An 18,787-nucleotide genomic window follows, 5' to 3' on the forward strand; every position below is an offset into this window, starting at 1 on the left:
GTACCAGGAGGGGTTGGAGGGTGGGTTGGGGTGGTACCAGGTGGGGTTGGAGGGTGGGTTGGGGTGGTACCAGGAGGGGTTGGAGGGTGGGTTGGGGTGGTACCAGGTGGGGTTGGAGGGTGGGTTGGGGTGGTACCAGGAGGGGTTGGAGGGTGGGTTGGGGTGGTACCAGGTGGGGTTGGAGGGTGGGTTGGGGTGGTACCAGGTGGGGTTGGAGGGTGGGTTGGGGTGGTACCAGGAGGGGTTGGAGGGTGGGTTGGGGTGGTACCAGGAGGGGTTGGAGGGTGGGTTGGGGTGGTACCAGGAGGGGTTGGAGGGTGGGTTGGGGTGGTACCGGGAGGGGTTGGAGCGTGGGTTGCGGTGAGACCAGGAGGGGTTTGAGGGTGGGTTGGGTTGGTCTCAGGAGGGGTTGTAGGGTGGGTTGGGGTGGTACCAGGTGGGGTTGGAGGGTGTGTTGATGCAGCTCAGGTGGGTGGATTGTATATGTGGTTTATTATAATTGTATTTAGCTGCAATAACTGCTTTCCATAATATACTGATATATATATTAACAGTATTGTGTCTCTAGCTATATAACCATTCCTGCTGCTATTTGTTCTGATATACAGTATATCACAAAAATGAGTACACCCCTCACATTTTTGTAAATATTTTAGTATATCGTTTCATGTGACAACACTGAAGAAATGACACTTTGCTACAATGTAAAGTAGTGAGTGTACAGCTTGTATAACAGTGTACATTTGCTGTCCCCTCAAAATAACTCAACACACAGCCATTAATGTCTAAACCGCTGGCAACAAAAGTGAGTACACCCCTGAGTGAAAATGTCCAATTTGGGCCCGTGCATGGACCACATTGTATCGTTTAAAGTTAGAGATATGTTGAAACTGGACCATTCATATAGTATGAAACTGGATCATCATAATGATTCTACATGTTATAGTATGAACCTGGATCATCATAATGATTCTACATGTTATAATATGAACCTGGATCATCATAATGATTCTACATGTTATAGTATGAACCTGGATCATCATAATGATTCTACATGTTATAGTATGAACCTGGATCCATCATAATGATTCTACATGTTATAGTATGAACCTGGATCATCATAATGATTCTACATGTTATAGTATGAACCTGGATCATCATAATGATTCTACATGTTATAATATGAACCTGGATCATCATAATGATTCTACATGTTATAGTATGAACCTGGATCATCATAATGATTCTACATGTTATAGTATGAACCTGGATCATCATAATGATTCTACATGTTATAATATGAACCTGGATCCATCATAATGATTCTACATGTTATAATATGAACCTGGATCATCATAATGATTCTTCTACATGTTATAGTATGAACCTGGATCATCATAATGATTCTACATGTTATAGTATGAACCTGGATCATCATAATGATTCTACATGTTATAGTATGAACCTGGATCATCATAATGATTCTACATGTTATAGTATGAACCTGGATCATCATAATGATTCTACATGTTATAATATGAACCTGGATCATCATAATGATTCTACATGTTATAGTATGAACCTGGATCCATTATAATGATTCTACATGTTATAGTATGAACCTGGATCATCATAATGATTCTACATGTTATAGTATGAACCTGGATCATCATAATGATTCTACATGTTATAGTATGAACCTGGATCATCATAATGATTCTACATGTTATAATATGCCATGGCCTTTACTGGCCAAAGGTTAAACTGCTGTTCTGTTTATGATATATTATGGTGTTGTGTTACTAGACTTTGACCAGATATTATTGCATCCAAAGTTCAACTGTACATAGAATATAGATACAGAGACACTTGTCATCAGGAAGGTTCTCTCTCAGTACAACGGATAATCTCAATGACTTGAGTTCTGGTTGTGAATTCAGGCTACAAGGTAAGACTCTTCCCAGGGATTATTGTGAAGTGTGTAGAGACATTAATTGTATGTTGTTATTTTACTAGTGAATGAAATGAAAACACTCAGATGTAACAGTCCATTTCCCCTGGGACAGCTACGTGACAGTTCAATCAAACAAAATGGTGCTAACTGGGTGTTGACGATAAAATTCAGAAACATATAGTTCATATATCGTATTATAGGATTTGTATATCTGGTTATTTTACCATTTGTAAAAATGTTAATGTGTCATAGTTCTAAATCATCTTTCAGAATATCAGAACATTTGTTGTTTTCATAATTACCGTGAGCTCCTGCTTCTTGTGCAATTTGGGGTGAAACCACTGAACATACTTCTCTTAACATTGTTATTATGAATTCAATTTAGTAATAGCATAAGAATAGCATAGCTGTTGAACAAAGCAACACACTAGAATGAGTGAAATGATTAACAGAGAAAGTGAGAATGTATTATTATTATATTGTTATTATCAATAGTTTCTCTACATGGAGAAGAGGTTAAACACATCAGTCACCACTACATGTTGATGTGATGCATTAAATCACCTGACTGTTTGGATGTGTCTGTTAGGAAATGTTTTAAAAGAGAATCATTTAACTTCAATAATTATTTGTCACTGTGTTAACCATAACCAACATGTTGGATCTCTGTTTAGGGGTCAGTGCTCTGAAATGAGTCTCTCTGGGGAGAGAGAGGAGGGGGTCCCTGCCTCTAAAATGAGTCTCTCTGGGGAGAGAGAGGAGGGGGTCCCTGTCTCTAAAATGAGTCTCTCTGGGGAGAAAGAGGAGGGGTCCCTGCCTCTGAAATGAGACTCTCTGGGGAGAGAGAGGAGGGGGTCCCTGCCTCTAAAATGAGACTCTCTGGGGAGAAAGAGGAGGGGGTCCCTGCCTCTAAAATGAGACTCTCTGGGGAGAGAGAGGAGGGGGGCCCTGCCTCTAAAATGAGACTCTCTGGGGAGAGAGTGGAGGGGGGCCCTGCCTCTAAAATGAGACTCTCTGGGGAGAGAGTGGAGGGGGGCCCTGCCTCTAAAATGAGACTCTCTGGGGAGAGAGAGGAGGGGGGCCCTGCCTCTAAAATGAGACTCTCTGGGGAGAGAGAGGAGGGGGGCCCTGCCTCTAAAATGAGACTCTCTGGGGAGAGAGAGGAGGGGGGCCCTGCCTCTAAAATGAGACTCTCTGGGGAGAGAGAGGAGGGGGGCCCTGCCTCTAAAATGAGACTCTCTGGGGAGAGAGAGGAGGGGGCCCTGCCTCTAAAATGAGACTCTCTGGGGAGAGAGAGGAGGGGGCCCTGCCTCTAAAATGAGACTCTCTGGGGAGAGAGAGGAGGGGGCCCTGCCTCTGAAATGAGACTCTCTGGGGAGAGAGAGGAGGGGGCCCTGCCTCTAAAATGAGACTCTCTGGGGAGAGAGAGGAGGGGGCCCTGCCTCTAAAATGAGACTCTCTGGGGAGAGAGAGGAGGGGGCCCTGCCTCTAAAATGAGTCTCTCTGGGGAGAGAGAGGAGGGGGCCCTGCCTCTAAAATGAGACTCTCTGGGGAGAGAGAGGAGGGGGCCCTGCCTCTAAAATGAGACTCTCTGGGGAGAGAGAGGAGGGGGCCCTGCCTCTAAAATGAGACTCTCTGGGGAGAGAGAGGAGGGGGCCCTGCCTCTAAAATGAGACTCTCTGGGGAGAGAGAGGAGGGGGGCCCTGCCTCTAAAATGAGACTCTCTGGGGAGAGAGAGGGAGGGGGCCCTGCCTCTAAAATGAGACTCTCTGGGGAGAGAGAGGAGGGGGCCCTGCCTCTAAAATGAGACTCTCTGGGGAGAGAGAGGAGGGGGCCCTGCCTCTAAAATGAGACTCTCTGGGGAGAGAGAGGAGGGGGCCCTGCCTCTAAAATGAGACTCTCTGGGGAGAGAGAGGAGGGGGCCCTGCCTCTAAAATGAGACTCTCTGGGGAGAGAGAGGAGGGGGCCCTGCCTCTAAAATGAGACTCTCTGGGGAGAGAGAGGAGGGGGCCCTGCCTCTAAAATGAGACTCTCTGGGGAGAGAGAGGAGGGGGCCCTGCCTCTAAAATGAGTCTCTCTGGGGAGAGAGAGGAGGGGGGCCCTGCCTCTAAAATGAGACTCTCTGGGGAGAGAGAGGAGGGGGGCCCTGCCTCTAAAATGAGACTCTCTGGGGAGAGAGAGGAGGGGGGCCCTGCCTCTAAAATGAGACTCTCTGGGGAGAGAGAGGAGGGGGGCCCTGCCTCTAAAATGAGACTCTCTGGGGAGAGAGAGGAGGGGGGCCCTGCCTCTAAAATGAGACTCTCTGGGGGACATGACTCCAAAGCCAAGAGGTGAGATGACGGTGTCATGTAAGAACTTTATTTCTAAATCATTAAATCCCCCCAAAATTCACATTTTTTAAAAACATTTTTCATCAGAAATGATTGCTTATAGGTACCTTAATGTGTCTGTAACATATTTAGCTAAGAATAGAATTTACAGGGAAATAGGAACGGTTGAAAAGTCACAATATTAGTTTAAAATGATCTTTAGAAATAGTAGTGCTGGGGGATTTGGAAAGACATAGTCAGTCAATTAACAATAGGATAATACTCGTTTGAAAAATATCTTTAACTGACAGTCCGTGGATACTATGAGACGAGAAAGGTTCAAATGCATGTAAGACTCACAACACAGTTGAATAATATATGTCAGGTGGAAATGAAGAGGATGTTCTACAGAGACAGGTGGACTGGGCTGAGAGGAGCAGAGGGGTGGGATTCAAATAGCTCACGATGGGTAATAGTCATTACTGTAAACATTATAGATGTTATTACTGTAAACATTATAGATGTTATTACTGTAAACATTATAGATGTCATTACTGTAAACATTATAGATGTCATTACTGTAAACATTATAGATGTCATTACTGTAAACATTATAGATGTCATTACTGTAAACATTATAGATGTCATTACTGTAAACATTATAGATGTCATTACTGTAAACATTATAGATGTTATTACTGTAAACATTATAGATGTCATTACTGTAAACATTATAGATGTCATTACTGTAAACATTATAGATGTCATTACTGTAAACAGTATAGATGTCATTACTGTAAACATTATAGATGTCATTATTGTAAACATTATAGATGTTATTACTGTAAACATTATAGATGTCATTACTGTAAACATTATAGATGTTATTACTGTAAACATTATAGATGTCATTACTGTAAACATTATAGATGTCATTACTGTAAACAGTATAGATGTTATTACTGTAAACAGTATAGATGTTATTACTGTAAACATTATAGATGTCATTACTGTAAACATTATAGATGTTATTACTGTAAACATTATAGATGTTATTACTGTAAACATTATAGATGTTATTACTGTAAACATTTTAGATGTCTTTACTGTAAACATAGATGTTATTACTGTAAACATTATAGATGTCATTACTGTAAACAGTATAGATGTTATTACTGTAAATAGTATAGATGTTATTACTGTAAACATTATAGATGTCATTACTGTAAACATAATAGATGGCATTACTGTAAACATTATAGATGTCATTACTGTAAACATTATAGATGTTATTACTGTAAACATTATAGATGTATTTACTGTAAACATTATAGATGTCTTTACTGTAAACATTATAGATGTCTTTACTGTAAACATTATAGATGTCATTACTGTAAACATTATAGATGTCATTACTGTAAACATTATAGATGTCATTACTGTAAACATTATAGATGATATTACTGTAAACATTATAGATGTCATTACTGTAAACATTATAGATGTTATTACTGTAAACATTATAGATGTCTTTACTGTAAACATTATAGATGTCTTTACTGTAAACATTATAGATGTCATTACTGTAAACATTATAGATGTCATTACTGTAAACATTATAGATGTCATTACTGTAAACATTATAGATGTCATTACTGTAAACATTATAGATGTCATTACTGTAAACATTATAGATGTCATTACTGTAAACATTATAGATGTCTTTACTGTAAACATTATAGATGTCTTTACTGTAAACATTATAGATGTCTTTACTGTAAACATTATAGATGTTATTACTGTAAACATTTTAGATGTTATTACTGAACTTTATAGATGTTATTACTGTAAACATTTGAGATAGTTATTAGTTATTTATTTACATTTGACTGTGTTAAACCTAGCAGTGCTATTTATTTCTCTGAGAGTGAGTCAGATATATATTATTACTGTGTATAACCTAGCAGTGCTACTTATTTCTCTGAGAGTGAGGCAGATATATATTATTACTGTGTAAAACCTAGCAGTACTACTGATTTCTCTGAGACTGAGGCAGATATATATTATTACAGTATAAAACGTAGCAGTACTACTGATTTATCTGAGACTGAGGCAGATACATAGTATTTAGCATAAAAAAACATGATTATTTGTCTCTCTGAAATGAAACCATCAAGTGATAGATTTTAAACAAACACATGTCTGTCATTGAACAACCCCATGACATCATTTGATCGTTAAGAAACACACCCAATTCTTTCATTTCTTAAACAATAAAAGCTAATTTACCAACATTTCTGAAAGTGGATATATCATTTTGGGAATGAAACTTTTCTTATGTTTCCCCATCTGAGCTCAGAGTAGATGAGAGATGTAATGTTTGTCTCTGTTGTGTTGAAGCACAATCAAGCAGGAGAGACCAGCCTCCCTGTACCCAGCTGTGTGTCCATGAAGAGTGACCGGTCTATGGGTCATCCTATACTGTTTAGAGAGGGAGACTTTTCTACTGGACAAAGGTAAGAAGAACTCATGGGTCCTGGTCTGTGAGTTAAACAACACTGTCTCTAGTCATTTCTCCTCTCCCATTTATTCTTGTTGTTTTCATAATCCACAGGCAAACCATTTTTCAATTTTTACTAAAACAATATGAAACAAACAAAACATTACCTGTGTGTGTGTGTGTGTGTGTGTGTCCTCGTGTTTTGTCCACAGAAACCAACAAGAGAGATCAGAGTCAGAGATTCTCAGTGGTCAGTCTTCCCAGAGTCATCAAACAGACCTGGCCTCTATATTCAGTGTATGTGGTCCTGTTATGTACATTTGTTTTTGTTTACCTCAAGTAAAGTTGATCTGTCAATCATTCATTAATGTGTTCATGAGAAAGCATTTATTCTCTTGCTTAACTTATTTACTTTATTTATTTCAGTTGCTTGAAGAGAATATTATAACATTTGTAAAGAACGAGCTGAAGAGGTACAAGAGGATTCTTAGTCCAGAACTCCCAGAAGGCTTTGAGAGTCAGAAGCAGGATAAGGAAGTGGATGCTGAAGATGAGAAGCAGGAGAGCAGTGCCAGAGAGGGGGCTCTGAAGATCACACTGCACGTCCTGAGGAAAATGAACCAGAAGGAGCTTGCTGACACACTGGAGAAAAGTAAGAGCTGTCTGCCTCATGTTGAATGCTGTTTTATAACAAACATTTAAAAGTTGTAGCTCAAGTACAGCTAACATAGCTTTGTAACTCAATGATATTGTAGAAGCCTTAATACAACACTTAGTGACCTCATCAAGTAGCAGCAGCGATGTGTTGTGGTGAGAGAGAGAGAGAGGGCCACACAGAGAGAGAGAGAGAGAGAGGGCGACGACACACACAGAGAGAGAGAGAGAGAGAGAGAGAGAGAGAGAGAGAGAGAGAGAGAGAGAGGTTCTCAATCAGAGGCAGGTGTCGTTAGTTGTCTCTGATTGAGAATCATACCTTTCCTTTTGTGTTTAGTTTATTTTCCGTGTTTGTTTCCACACGGAACTGTTTAGGTTTTTGTTTTGTCACGTTGTCGTTTATTGTTTTGTTCTTATTAAAAACCTTATTAAAAAGATGAACACTTACCACGCTGCGTATTGGTCCGATCCTTGCTACTCCTCCTCAGAAGAGGAAGAGGAAAGTCGTTACACAACATTAATGATACCATCAATAATAATAATAATAATAATATAATCAGTCACTCCAGTGTGTAATGCATTATGAAATCATGTAAACATTTTTAAGGGAAAACATTATTATAATGTATAACTTTATAACAGTCCAACAACACTGTAGACATTAAAACAGACGTAACATTAATATCCTCTGTGTTATTTCTTCATTCAGATGAACTTGCTGTGATTTGCCAACGTGAACTCAAATCTACTCTAAAGAAGAAGTTTCAATGTGTATTTGAGGGGATCGCTAAACAAGGAAACCCAACACTTCTCAATAAGATCTACACAGAGCTCTACATCACAGAGGGTGGAACAGGAGAGGTCAATAATGAACATGAGCTGAGACAGATTGAGACAACAACCAGGAAACAAGCAAGACCAGAGACTGCAATCAAATGTAACGACATCTTCACACCCTTAACTGGACAAGACAAACTTATCAGAACTGTGCTGACAAAGGGAGTCGCTGGCATTGGAAAAACAGTCTCTGTGCAGAAGTTCATTCTGGACTGGGCTGAAGGAAAAGCAAATCAGGACATCCAATTTGTATTTTCATTCCCTTTTCGGGAGCTGAATTTGATGAAAGAGGACAAACACACTTTGATTGAACTTCTCAATCACTTCTCAATGGAAAACAAAGAATCAAGAATCTCCAACTACGACAAGTACAACGTTCTGTTCATCTTTGATGGTCTGGATGAGTGCCGACTGCCCCTAGACTTCCAGAAAAACAAGATCTGTTGTGACGTCACAGAGTCAACCTCAGTGGATGTTCTGCTGACAAATCTCATCAAGGGAAACCTGCTTCCCTCTGCTCTCCTCTGGATAACTACCCGACCTGCAGCAGCCAATCAGATCCCTTCAGGGTGTGTTGACCAGGTGACAGAGGTACGAGGGTTCAATGACCCACAGAAGGAGGAGTACTTCAGGAAGAGATTCAGTGATGATGAGGACCTGGCCAGCAGAATCATCTCACACATAAAGACATCAAGGAGCCTCCACATCATGTGCCACATTCCAGTCTTTTGTTGGATTTCTGCAACAGTCCTTGAAGACATACTGAAACATAAGAGAGAAGAGATGCCCAAGACTCTGACTGAGATGTACACACACCTTGTGGTGTTTCATACCAAACAGAAGAATGAAAAGTATCTCGGGAAAGAAGAGAGGGGTCCAGACTGGAATAAAGAGAGCATTTTGTCACTGGGAAAACTGGCTTTTCAACAGCTTGTGAAGGGCAATCTGATTTTCTATGAAGAAGACCTGAAAGAGGCTGGCATTGATGTCAATGAAGCTTCAGTGTACTCAGGATTGTGCACACAGCTCTTTAAAGAGGAATGTGGGCTGTACCAGGACAATGTGTACTGCTTTGTGCATCTGAGCATTCAGGAGTTTCTGGCTGCTGTATATGTGTTCCTCTCATTCAGCAACAACAATGGGAATCTAATGTGCAAACCTCAATCCAGGTCCAGGAACATTTTTGCGCTGTTCAGAAACAAGCCTGAAGTTACTTTCTACAAGAGCGCTGTGGATGAAGCCTTACAAAGTGAGACAGGAAACCTGGACCTTTTCCTCCGCTTCCTTCTGGGCCTCTCACTGGAGTCCAATCAGAAGCACTTACGAGGTCTACTGACAATGACAAGAAGCAGTTCACAGAGCCATGAAGAAACAGTCAAGTACATCAAGGAGAAGATCAGGGAGAATCCCTCTCCAGAGAGGTGCATCAATCTGTTCCACTGTCTGAATGAACTGAATGACCGTTCTCTAGTGGAGGAGATCCAAAGATACCTGAGATCAGGAAGTGTCTCCAGTGATGAACTCTCACCTTCACAGTGGTCAGCTCTGGTGTTTGTGTTGCTGACTTCAGAAAAGGAGCTGGATGTGTTTGACCTGAAGAAATACTCCAGATCAGAGGAAGGTCTTCTGAGGCTACTGCCAGTGGTCAAAGTCTCCAGAGCTGCTCTGTGAGTAAATACAAATACATTTAAGTACTAATCATCAGGAAGAAATATTCACTTTAGAGAAAAATATGAATAGTTGAAAAACATATTTACTCAGTGCATTGCTGTTCACATTAGTATAACAATGGTAGTATCTGGGATCTACATCTGTTTATATTAGTTACTGTGCTGTTACTAAGCTGTAATGCATTACGGCAGTGTTACGTTACTACACCTAATAGGAAATGCACACTGGGGTGCCGGGAACTGTAGAGCACGGAGGGGTTCTGACTAAACGAAAACTAACTGTACTCCCGTCTCCTGCTTGGTCATTTCTCCACAACAGAAATATTACAACAATGTGACCATACATTTCTAGGAGATTAAAGATGAATCTATATGTTGTTTGAGAGAATAAACCAAATGCATCTGCCATTGTCCTTCTACACTACTGGTTTTAAATAAACAGTGTGTTTGTGAAATCATGATGATCTCTTTATCAGGCTGTCAGGCTGTGGAGTCACAGAGGAAGGCTGTGCTTCTCTGGTCTCAGCTCTGAAGTCAAACCCCTCACACCTGAGAGAGCTGGATCTGAGTAACAATGACCTGAAGGATTCAGGAGTGAAGCTGCTCTCTGCTGGACTGGGGAATCCCCACTGTAAACTGGAGACTCTGAGGTCAGTATTCCTGTAGTTGGTCAACAAGTGATAACTGTTCACTAGTTCCACATGTGTTTACCAGACACATAGTCCACATCATATGTGTGTTTACAGTGAAGTTTACAGGTTTCAATTTGCTGCTATGCTCCTGTATTTTGGATTTTAGAAAAAGTTTAATATTAGGTGACAGTACAGAATGTCACCTTTAATTAGAGGTTAATGGTGAGAGGTTAGTATGTTTGGTTGTAGCCTCTGTAACTCTCTCTCTCTTTTATTATTAATGATTAATTCATGATCTTTCTTAATCATGGCAGTGACAAGCTTGACGTAGTCATTGTCACGAAGGAATATGAGACCAAATACTAATCTTTTGACTACTTTAATAGACTATAAGTTAATTGGCCAGAATACTTATGACTTCTTCAGATAGGGGGACTAGATACATGAATTGCTTTTCATTTTCTAAACTTGAAACAGACATGTATAAAAGAATACCCTGAAATTGAAGAAGACATTATATACTGTCAATTTAAATAAATTTGATCTTAAATCCAAAAATGCTGGAGTGCTGGAGGCACATTTAAAATGTTAGCTTCACTGTCAAAATAGATATGGTGTGGACTGTGTACTCAGTACAATCTAAGTCTGATACCTCACTGTCTGTCTTCTGACTGATACTGCTTTTTAAACTGGTCTGGTCAGTCTACTGAAATATTTGGACTTTATGTTTTTCTCTCTACAAGCCATACTTAGATTTTTTGTAATTTCTAAAAAATTATATACATTCATTTACGAATAGATATGAAAGGTTGCTGGACATTGATATATCTGAATATGTTGAAGAAATATACTGTCACTATTTTCACCACTAAAGAATAGCAGTGTGGTTTTAATATGATTTGACTCTTTGCAGGCTGTCAGGCTGTCTAGTCACAGAGGAAGGTTGTGCTTCTCTGGTCTCAGCTTTGAGGTCAAACCCCTCACACCTGAGAGAGCTGGACCTGAGCTACAATCACCCAGGAGACTCAGGAGTCAGACTGCTCTCTGCTGGACTGGAGGATCCACACTGCAGACTGGAGAAACTCAAGTATGTAGAGGTTTTATGTCAATGTTCATATCAGACATGTTTGAGTTATCAGGCTAGTTAAGGCAAACATTCTTACCACCACTTGGACAAAGTTATATGCTGTGTGTGTGTGTTCACGTGTATCACTCAATGACTGTCTGTTCTTCTGCTTACCGCTACAGTGTGGAACATGGTGGAGAGTACACAATGAAACCTGGGCTTAGAAAATGTGAGTGTTGACTACTGTGAAGAATATGACTAAGAATAAGTCTTAATTCAAGTTAAGTCAAAGACCACCATCATTACTTACTTGGTCATATTACATACAATCTGTAGTTCTACAGAAGCAGAAATCAGGGACACCAATGTTTAGAAAGAGTAGCTTTGGCAGTGTGTGTGTATGTGTGTGGTGTGTTCGTGTACGCTAGAAATGTGTGTTTATGCATGCATACAGGTGTGTGTGTGTGTGTGTGTGTGTGTGTGTGTGTGTGTGTGTGTGTGTGTGTGTGTGTGTGTGTGTGTGTGTGTGTGTGTGTGTGTGTGTGTGTGTTCGTGTTACGCTAGAAATGTGTGTTTATGCATGTGTAACGGATGTGAAACGGCTATCTTAGTTAGCGGTGTGCGCTAAATAGCGTTTCAATCCGTTACGTCACTTGCTCTGAGACCTTGAAGTAGTAGTTCTCCTTGCTCTGCAAGGGCCGCGGCTTTTGTGGAGCGATGGGTAACGATGCTTCGAGGGTGACTGTTGTCGTTGTGCGCAGAAGGTCCCTGGTTCGCGCCCGGGCGAGGGACGGTTTAAAATTATACTGTTACACATGCATACAGGTGTGTGTGTGTGCGTTCAGGATGTGTGTGTGTGTTCAGGGTGTGTGTGTGTGTGTGTAATTAATGGGAATAAGTGTGTTTTATATTACCATACAGTATAACATATGACCATTCAACAAGTCTCAAGTTACCTTAACTTCTCCTTTTGATACCTAGAAACATCAACATTAAATTAATTTGTGATTTTTTCTTCTTTTTATTTCACCTTTATTTAAAGTTATTATTATTATTCAAAGTCAAAATTGGCTACATTTAATTTTTTATTTCACATTTATTTAACAGATAGAAGGGCAGGCAGGGGGATGGACAGACAGACAGGCAGGCAGGGGGACAGACAGACAGGCAGGCAGGGGGACAGGTAGAAGGGCGGGCAGGGGGACAGACGGGCAGGCAGGGGGACAGACGGGCGGGCAGGGGGACAGACAGACGGGCAGGCAAACACAGTGGCGCACACACACACAGGCAGGCAGGGGGACAGGTAGAAGGGCAGGCAGGGGGACAGACGGGCGGGCAGGGGGACAGACGGGCGGGCAGGGGGACAGACGGGCAGGCAGGGGGACAGACAGACGGGCAGGGGGACAGATAGAAAGGCAGGCAGGGGGACAGACAGACGGGCAGGCAAACACAGTGGCGCACACAGTGGCACACACACACACACACACACACACACACACACACACACACACACACACACACACACACACACACACACACACACACACACACACACACACACACACACACACACACACACACACACAGGCAGTGACAGACATAGAGAGACAGGCAGGTAAGTAGGCCAGTTGAGAACAAGTTCTCATTTACCGGGGCTGCAGGGTAGCCTAGTGGTTAGAGTGTTGGACTAGTAGCCGGAAGGTTGCAAGTTCAACCCCGAGCTGACAAGGTACAAATCTGTCGCTCTGCCCCTGAATAGGCAGTTAACCCACTGTTCCTAGGCCGTCATTGAAAATAAGAATTTGTTCTTAACTGACTTGCCTGGTTAAATAAAGGTCAAATTAAAATGTTTTAAAAAAAACATCTCCGCATTAATACTGGAGTGATAGATGTGCAGATGATGATGTGCAAGTAGAGATACTGGGGTGCAAAACAACAAGAGGGTAAGTAATAATATGGGGATGAGGTAGTTGGGTGTGATATTTACAGATTGGTTATGTACAGGTACAGTGATCAGTAAGCTGTCCTGACAGCTGATGCTTAAAGTTAGAGAGGGAGATATAAGACACCAGCTTCAGTGATTTTTACAATTCGTTCCAGTCATTGGCAGCAGAGAACTGGAAGGAAAGGCGGCCAAAGGAAGTGTTGGCTTTGGGGATGACCAGTGAAATATACCTGCTGGAGCGCGTGCTACGGGTGGGTGTTGCTATGGTGACCAGTGAGCTGAGATAAGGCCAGGCTTTACCTAGCAAAGACTTATAAATGCCAGTGGGTTTGGCGACGGATATGCAGTGAGGGCCAGCCGACTAAAGCATTCAGGTCGCCACGGAGTTAACATTCTAATGTGAATGATGATGATTTCTAATATTGTGTCTGGTTTCATCCACCAGATGCCTGTGATCTCACTCTGGACCCAAACACAGCACACAGACTCCTCTCTCTGACTGAGGAGAACAGAAAGGTGACACGTAGCAGGGAGACACAACCGTATCCTGATCACCAGGAGAGATTTGAGGTCTGGCAGCAAGTGCTGTGTAGAGATGGTCTGACTGGGCGCTGTTACTGGGAGGTAGAGGGGAGTGGGGGATTGGCTGACATTGGAGTGACATATAAAGGAATCAGCAGGAGAGGAAGGGGTAATGACTGTGTTATTGGATCCAATGACAAGTCCTGGAGTCTGTTCTTTTCTGACAAAAGTTACAATGCCAGGCACAATAATGTTCACATTACCTTAGACGTCCCCTCCTCCAGATCCCACAGAGTAGGAGTGTATCTGGACTGGCCAGCCGGCACTCTGTCCTTCTACAGAGTCTCCTCTGACACACTTACCCACCTGTACACATTCCACACCACATTCACTGAGCCCCTCTATCCAGGGTTTAGGGTTTATGATGTTGACTCCTCAGTGTCCCTGTGTCAGGTGGTCACATGATGTTTCACTCTAATCATGTGTTTTATGTTTGATCACAATATGACATTTAAATACATGGAGGAACACACACACCAGTTTGGATCAATTTATTCCTGGAAATAATAACCATGGTAACTCTGTGTCAATGGACACACACACTCGCACACTGGACACACAATAACACACACTGGACAAACTGGACACACAATAACACACACTGGATATATATAGATATAACAGAAGCTAATAGAACCAGGACACTTTGTCACAAGATATAACAGAAGCTAATAGAACCAGGACACTCTGTCACAAGATATAACAGAAGCCAATAGAACCAGGACACTCTGTCACAATATATAACAGAAGCTAATAGAACCAGGACACTCTGTCACAAGATATAACAGAAGCACTTTGTCACAAGATATAACAGAAGCTAATAGAACCAGGACACTCTGTCACAAGATATAACAGAAGCACTTTGTCACAAGATATAACAGAAGCTAATAGAACCAGGACACTATGTCACAAGATATAACAGAAGCTAATAGAACCAGGACACTTTGTCACAAGATATAACAGAAGCTAATAGAACCAGGACACTTTGTCACAAGATATAACAGAAGCCAATAGAACCAGGACACTCTGTCACAAGATATAACAGAAGCCAATAGATCCAGGACACTTTGTCACAAGATATAACAGAAGCTAATAGAACCAGGACACTCTGTCACAAGATATAACAGAAGCCAATAGAACCAGGACACTCTGTCACAAGATATAACAGAAGCACTTTGTCACAAGATATAACAGAAGCACTTTGTCACAAGATATAACAGAAGCCAATAGATCCAGGACACTCTGTCACAAGATATAACAGAAGCTAATAGAACCAGGACACTATGTCACAAGATATAACAGATACTACGAAGCCTGATTTCAGTCTGAACTCATCTTTAACCAAATGTGTAGCAGAAGTTTGTAATTGTACGGCAGAATAGCTGTGCACATAATCCTTAAACCTCTTCATGGACTACAGTTGAACATTGTCTTGTTTTAGGGTGTGAACTGGTATGGTCTGATTTGAATTACAGCAGTTATTTTAACAATGCTGGTTATAAATATTGTTGACCTTCATCCAAGGAGACCTTGACTTGCATTACACTCGCTGCAGAAAAACATTTTCATGAAATGATGTGACTTCTAGTTAGAGAAAATGATTCCTATAAACGTACCCTGATACAAGCAAGAAACAAGTTCTGGATGAAACAGAATGTGACATATCTGTTTGATAGTTCACACATTCATCAGTCAGGGTCACTATCTTGTCATGTTTTTGACTAACCACAGTGGAACATTCTAGTCTTTAAGGACATTAACTGGCAGAACAGGTTTCAGCAAAGTATGGAGTCATTGTTTTCAGGAAGGTGTGCCCATGGTCTTTGTACTGCAGTACAAAGGCAAAGAGCAGTTTACGTAAACAGCCAATCTGATAAAAACTGCATTAAAGTTAGTTTTTTTTGGTCCATGCATATCAACCATGACCACTGATCTGACCTATGACCCCTAAAATGCTGATACTGCACTCTGCCTTTGTATGAATGTAAACAGCTGTATGGGGTAATACAAGAGCAAAGAAATGTAAACAGCTGTATGGGGTAATACAAGAGCAAAGAAATGTAAACAGCTGTATGGGGTAATACAAGAGCAGAGTATCTAGAAATGTAAACAGCTGTATGGGGTAATACAAGAGCAGAGTATCTAGAAATGTAAACAGCTGTATGGGGTAATACAAGAGCAGAGTAGAGTATCTAGAAATGTAAACAGCTGTATGGGGTAATACAAGAGCAGAGTAGAGTATCTAGAAATGTAAACAGCTGTATGGGGTAATACAAGAGCAGAGTAGAGTATCTAGAAATGTAAACAGCTGTATGGGGTAATACAAGAGCAGAGTAGAGTATCTAGAAATGTAAACAGCTGTATGGGGTAATACAAGAGCAGAGTAGAGTATCTAGAAATGTAAACAGCTGTATGGGGTAATACAAGAGCAGAGTAGAGTATCTAGAAATGTAAACAGCTGTATGGGGTAATACAAGAGCAGAGTAGAGTATCTAGAAATGTAAACAGCTGTATGGGGTAATACAAGAGCAGAGTAGAGTATCTAGAAATGTAAACAGCTGTATGGGGTAATACAAGGGCAGAGTAGAGTATCTAGAAATGTAAACAGCTGTATGGGGTAATACAAGAGCAGAGTAGAGTATCTAGAAATGTAAACAGCTGTATGGGGTAATACAAGAGCAGAGTAGAGTATCTAGAAATGTAAACAGCTGTATGGGGTAATACAAGAGCAGAGTAGAGTATCTAGAAATGTAAACAGCTGTATGGGGTAATACAAGAGCAGAGTAGAGTATCTAGAAATGTAAACAGCTGTATGGGGTAATACAAGAGCAGAGTAGAGTATCTAGAAATGTAAACAGCTGTATGGGGTAATACAAGAGCAGAGTAGAGTATCTAGAAATGTACATGTGTTGATCCAACATTCTGTTGTTTTTCTGTTTGATGGAAACAGTTTGAGTTCTAACTACATTCCAACTGTATTAATGGTGTTTTGTAGTTGTGTTTTCATGTTTTGACTGATGTATTGTAGTATCCCTCAACTGTATTAATGGTGTTTTGTAGTTGTGTTCTCATGTTTTGACTGATGTATTGTAGTAACCCTCAAGCTGTTTTTAGCCATAAGGTTATTTAATCACGGAGAATGTTCATACTTAATAAATATTTGATTTTGTATTACTATCAATGCTGTCATTTTCTTTATGTTCGCTATTATTACTATATTTTGTTTATCTTTCTTACCATTATCTGGGTATTTACTCTTTCACACAGACACACACACACACACACACACACACACACACACACACACACACACACACACACACACACACACACACACACACACACACACACACACACACACACACACACACACACACACACACACACACACACACACTATCACACACAATCTACACACACACTATGACACAGTCTCTTTGGCTAGGGAGACCTGGTCAAGAAGGCAGCAGTAGGAAAAACAGAATACAAACAGCACAACAACCCGTTATCAGAGCTGGTCCTGTCTCCAGGAAACATGTACATTCCTCTGGGGGTAAACCTGTTATCAGAGCTGGTCCTGTCTCCAGGAAACATGTACATTCCTCTGGGGGTAAACCTGTTATCAGAGCTGGTCCTGTCTCCAGGAAACATGTACATTCCTCTGGGGGTAAACCTGTTATCAGAGCTGGTCCTGTCTCCAGGAAACATGTACATTCCTCTGGGGGTAAACCCGTTATCAGAGCTGGTCCTGTCTCCAGGAAACATGTACATTCCTCTGGGGGTAAACCTGTTATCAGAGCTGGTCCTGTCTCCAGGAAACATGTACATTCCTCTGGGGGTAAACCTGTTATCAGAGCTGGTCCTGTCTCCAGGAAACATGTACATTCCTCTGGGGGTAAACCTGTTATCAGAGCTGGTCCTGTCTCCAGGAAACATGTACATTCCTCTGGGGGTAAACCTGTTATCAGAGCTGGTCCTGTCTGTCAGGAAACATGTACATTCCTCTGGGGGTAAACCTGTTATCAGAGCTGGTCCTGTCTCCAGGAAACATGTACATTCCTCTGGGGGTAAACCCGTTATCAGAGCTGGTCCTGTCTCCAGGAAACATGTACATTCCTCTGGGGGTAAACCTGTTATCAGAGCTGGTCCTGTCTCCAGGAAACATGTACATTCCTCTGGGGGTAAACCTGTTATCAGAGCTGGTCCTGTCTCCAGGAAACATGTACATTCCTCTGGGGGTAAACCTGTTATCAGAGCTGGTCCTGTCTCCAGGAAACATGTACATTCCTCTGGGGGTAAACCTGTTATCAGAGCTGGTCCTGTCTCCAGGAAACATGTACATTCCTCTGGGGGTAAACCTGTTATCAGAGCTGGTCCTGTCTCCAGGAAACATGTACATTCCTCTGGGGGTAAACCTGTTATCAGAGCTGGTCCTGTCTCCAGGAAACATGTACATTCCTCTGGGGGTAAACCTGTTATCAGAGCTGGTCCTGTCTCCAGGAAACATGTACATTCCTCTGGGGGTAAACCTGTTATCAGAGCTGGTCCTGTCTCCAGGAAACATGTACATTCCTCTGGGGGTAAACCTGTTATCAGAGCTGGTCCTGTCTCCAGGAAACATGTGCATTCCTCTGGGGG

At 41.5% G+C, this 18,787-nt stretch overlaps 1 protein-coding gene and 1 long non-coding RNA gene across 14 annotated transcripts in view; one reads left to right on the forward strand and one right to left on the reverse strand.

Moving 5' to 3' along the window:
• LOC118382873 (NACHT, LRR and PYD domains-containing protein 12-like) overlaps positions 1-17,330 on the forward strand; it is a 38,439-nt gene extending 21,109 nt beyond the window's left edge. For 4 of the 13 annotated variants that reach the window (XM_052519910.1, XM_052519913.1, XM_052519912.1 and 1 more), the window contains 4 exons: positions 10,401-10,574; positions 11,470-11,643; positions 11,805-11,851; positions 14,013-17,330. In XM_052519910.1, the coding sequence (XP_052375870.1) occupies positions 10,401-10,574; positions 11,470-11,643; positions 11,805-11,851; positions 14,013-14,554 (937 nt within the window). In that variant the 3' untranslated portion in view covers positions 14,555-17,330. Of the gene's footprint in view, positions 1-6,087; positions 6,780-6,975; positions 7,061-7,189; positions 7,416-8,126; positions 9,922-10,400; positions 10,575-11,469; positions 11,644-11,804; positions 11,852-14,012 lie in introns of those variants that run through there. The other 9 variants (XM_052519923.1, XM_052519921.1, XM_052519920.1 and 6 more) reach the window with 9 other exon arrangements.
• LOC127930322 (uncharacterized) lies at positions 972-1,617 on the reverse strand. The gene is made up of 3 exons (XR_008137965.1): positions 1,388-1,617; positions 1,189-1,266; positions 972-1,070 (listed from the first exon to the last, which is right to left on the reverse strand). It is a non-coding gene; the product is annotated as an uncharacterized LOC127930322 (long non-coding RNA).
• Positions 17,331-18,787: the final 1,457 nt, after the last annotated feature.

The sequence above is a fragment of the Oncorhynchus keta genome, chromosome 5 (assembly GCF_023373465.1).
Source record: "Oncorhynchus keta strain PuntledgeMale-10-30-2019 chromosome 5, Oket_V2, whole genome shotgun sequence".
Taxonomy (NCBI): domain Eukaryota; kingdom Metazoa; phylum Chordata; class Actinopteri; order Salmoniformes; family Salmonidae; genus Oncorhynchus; species Oncorhynchus keta.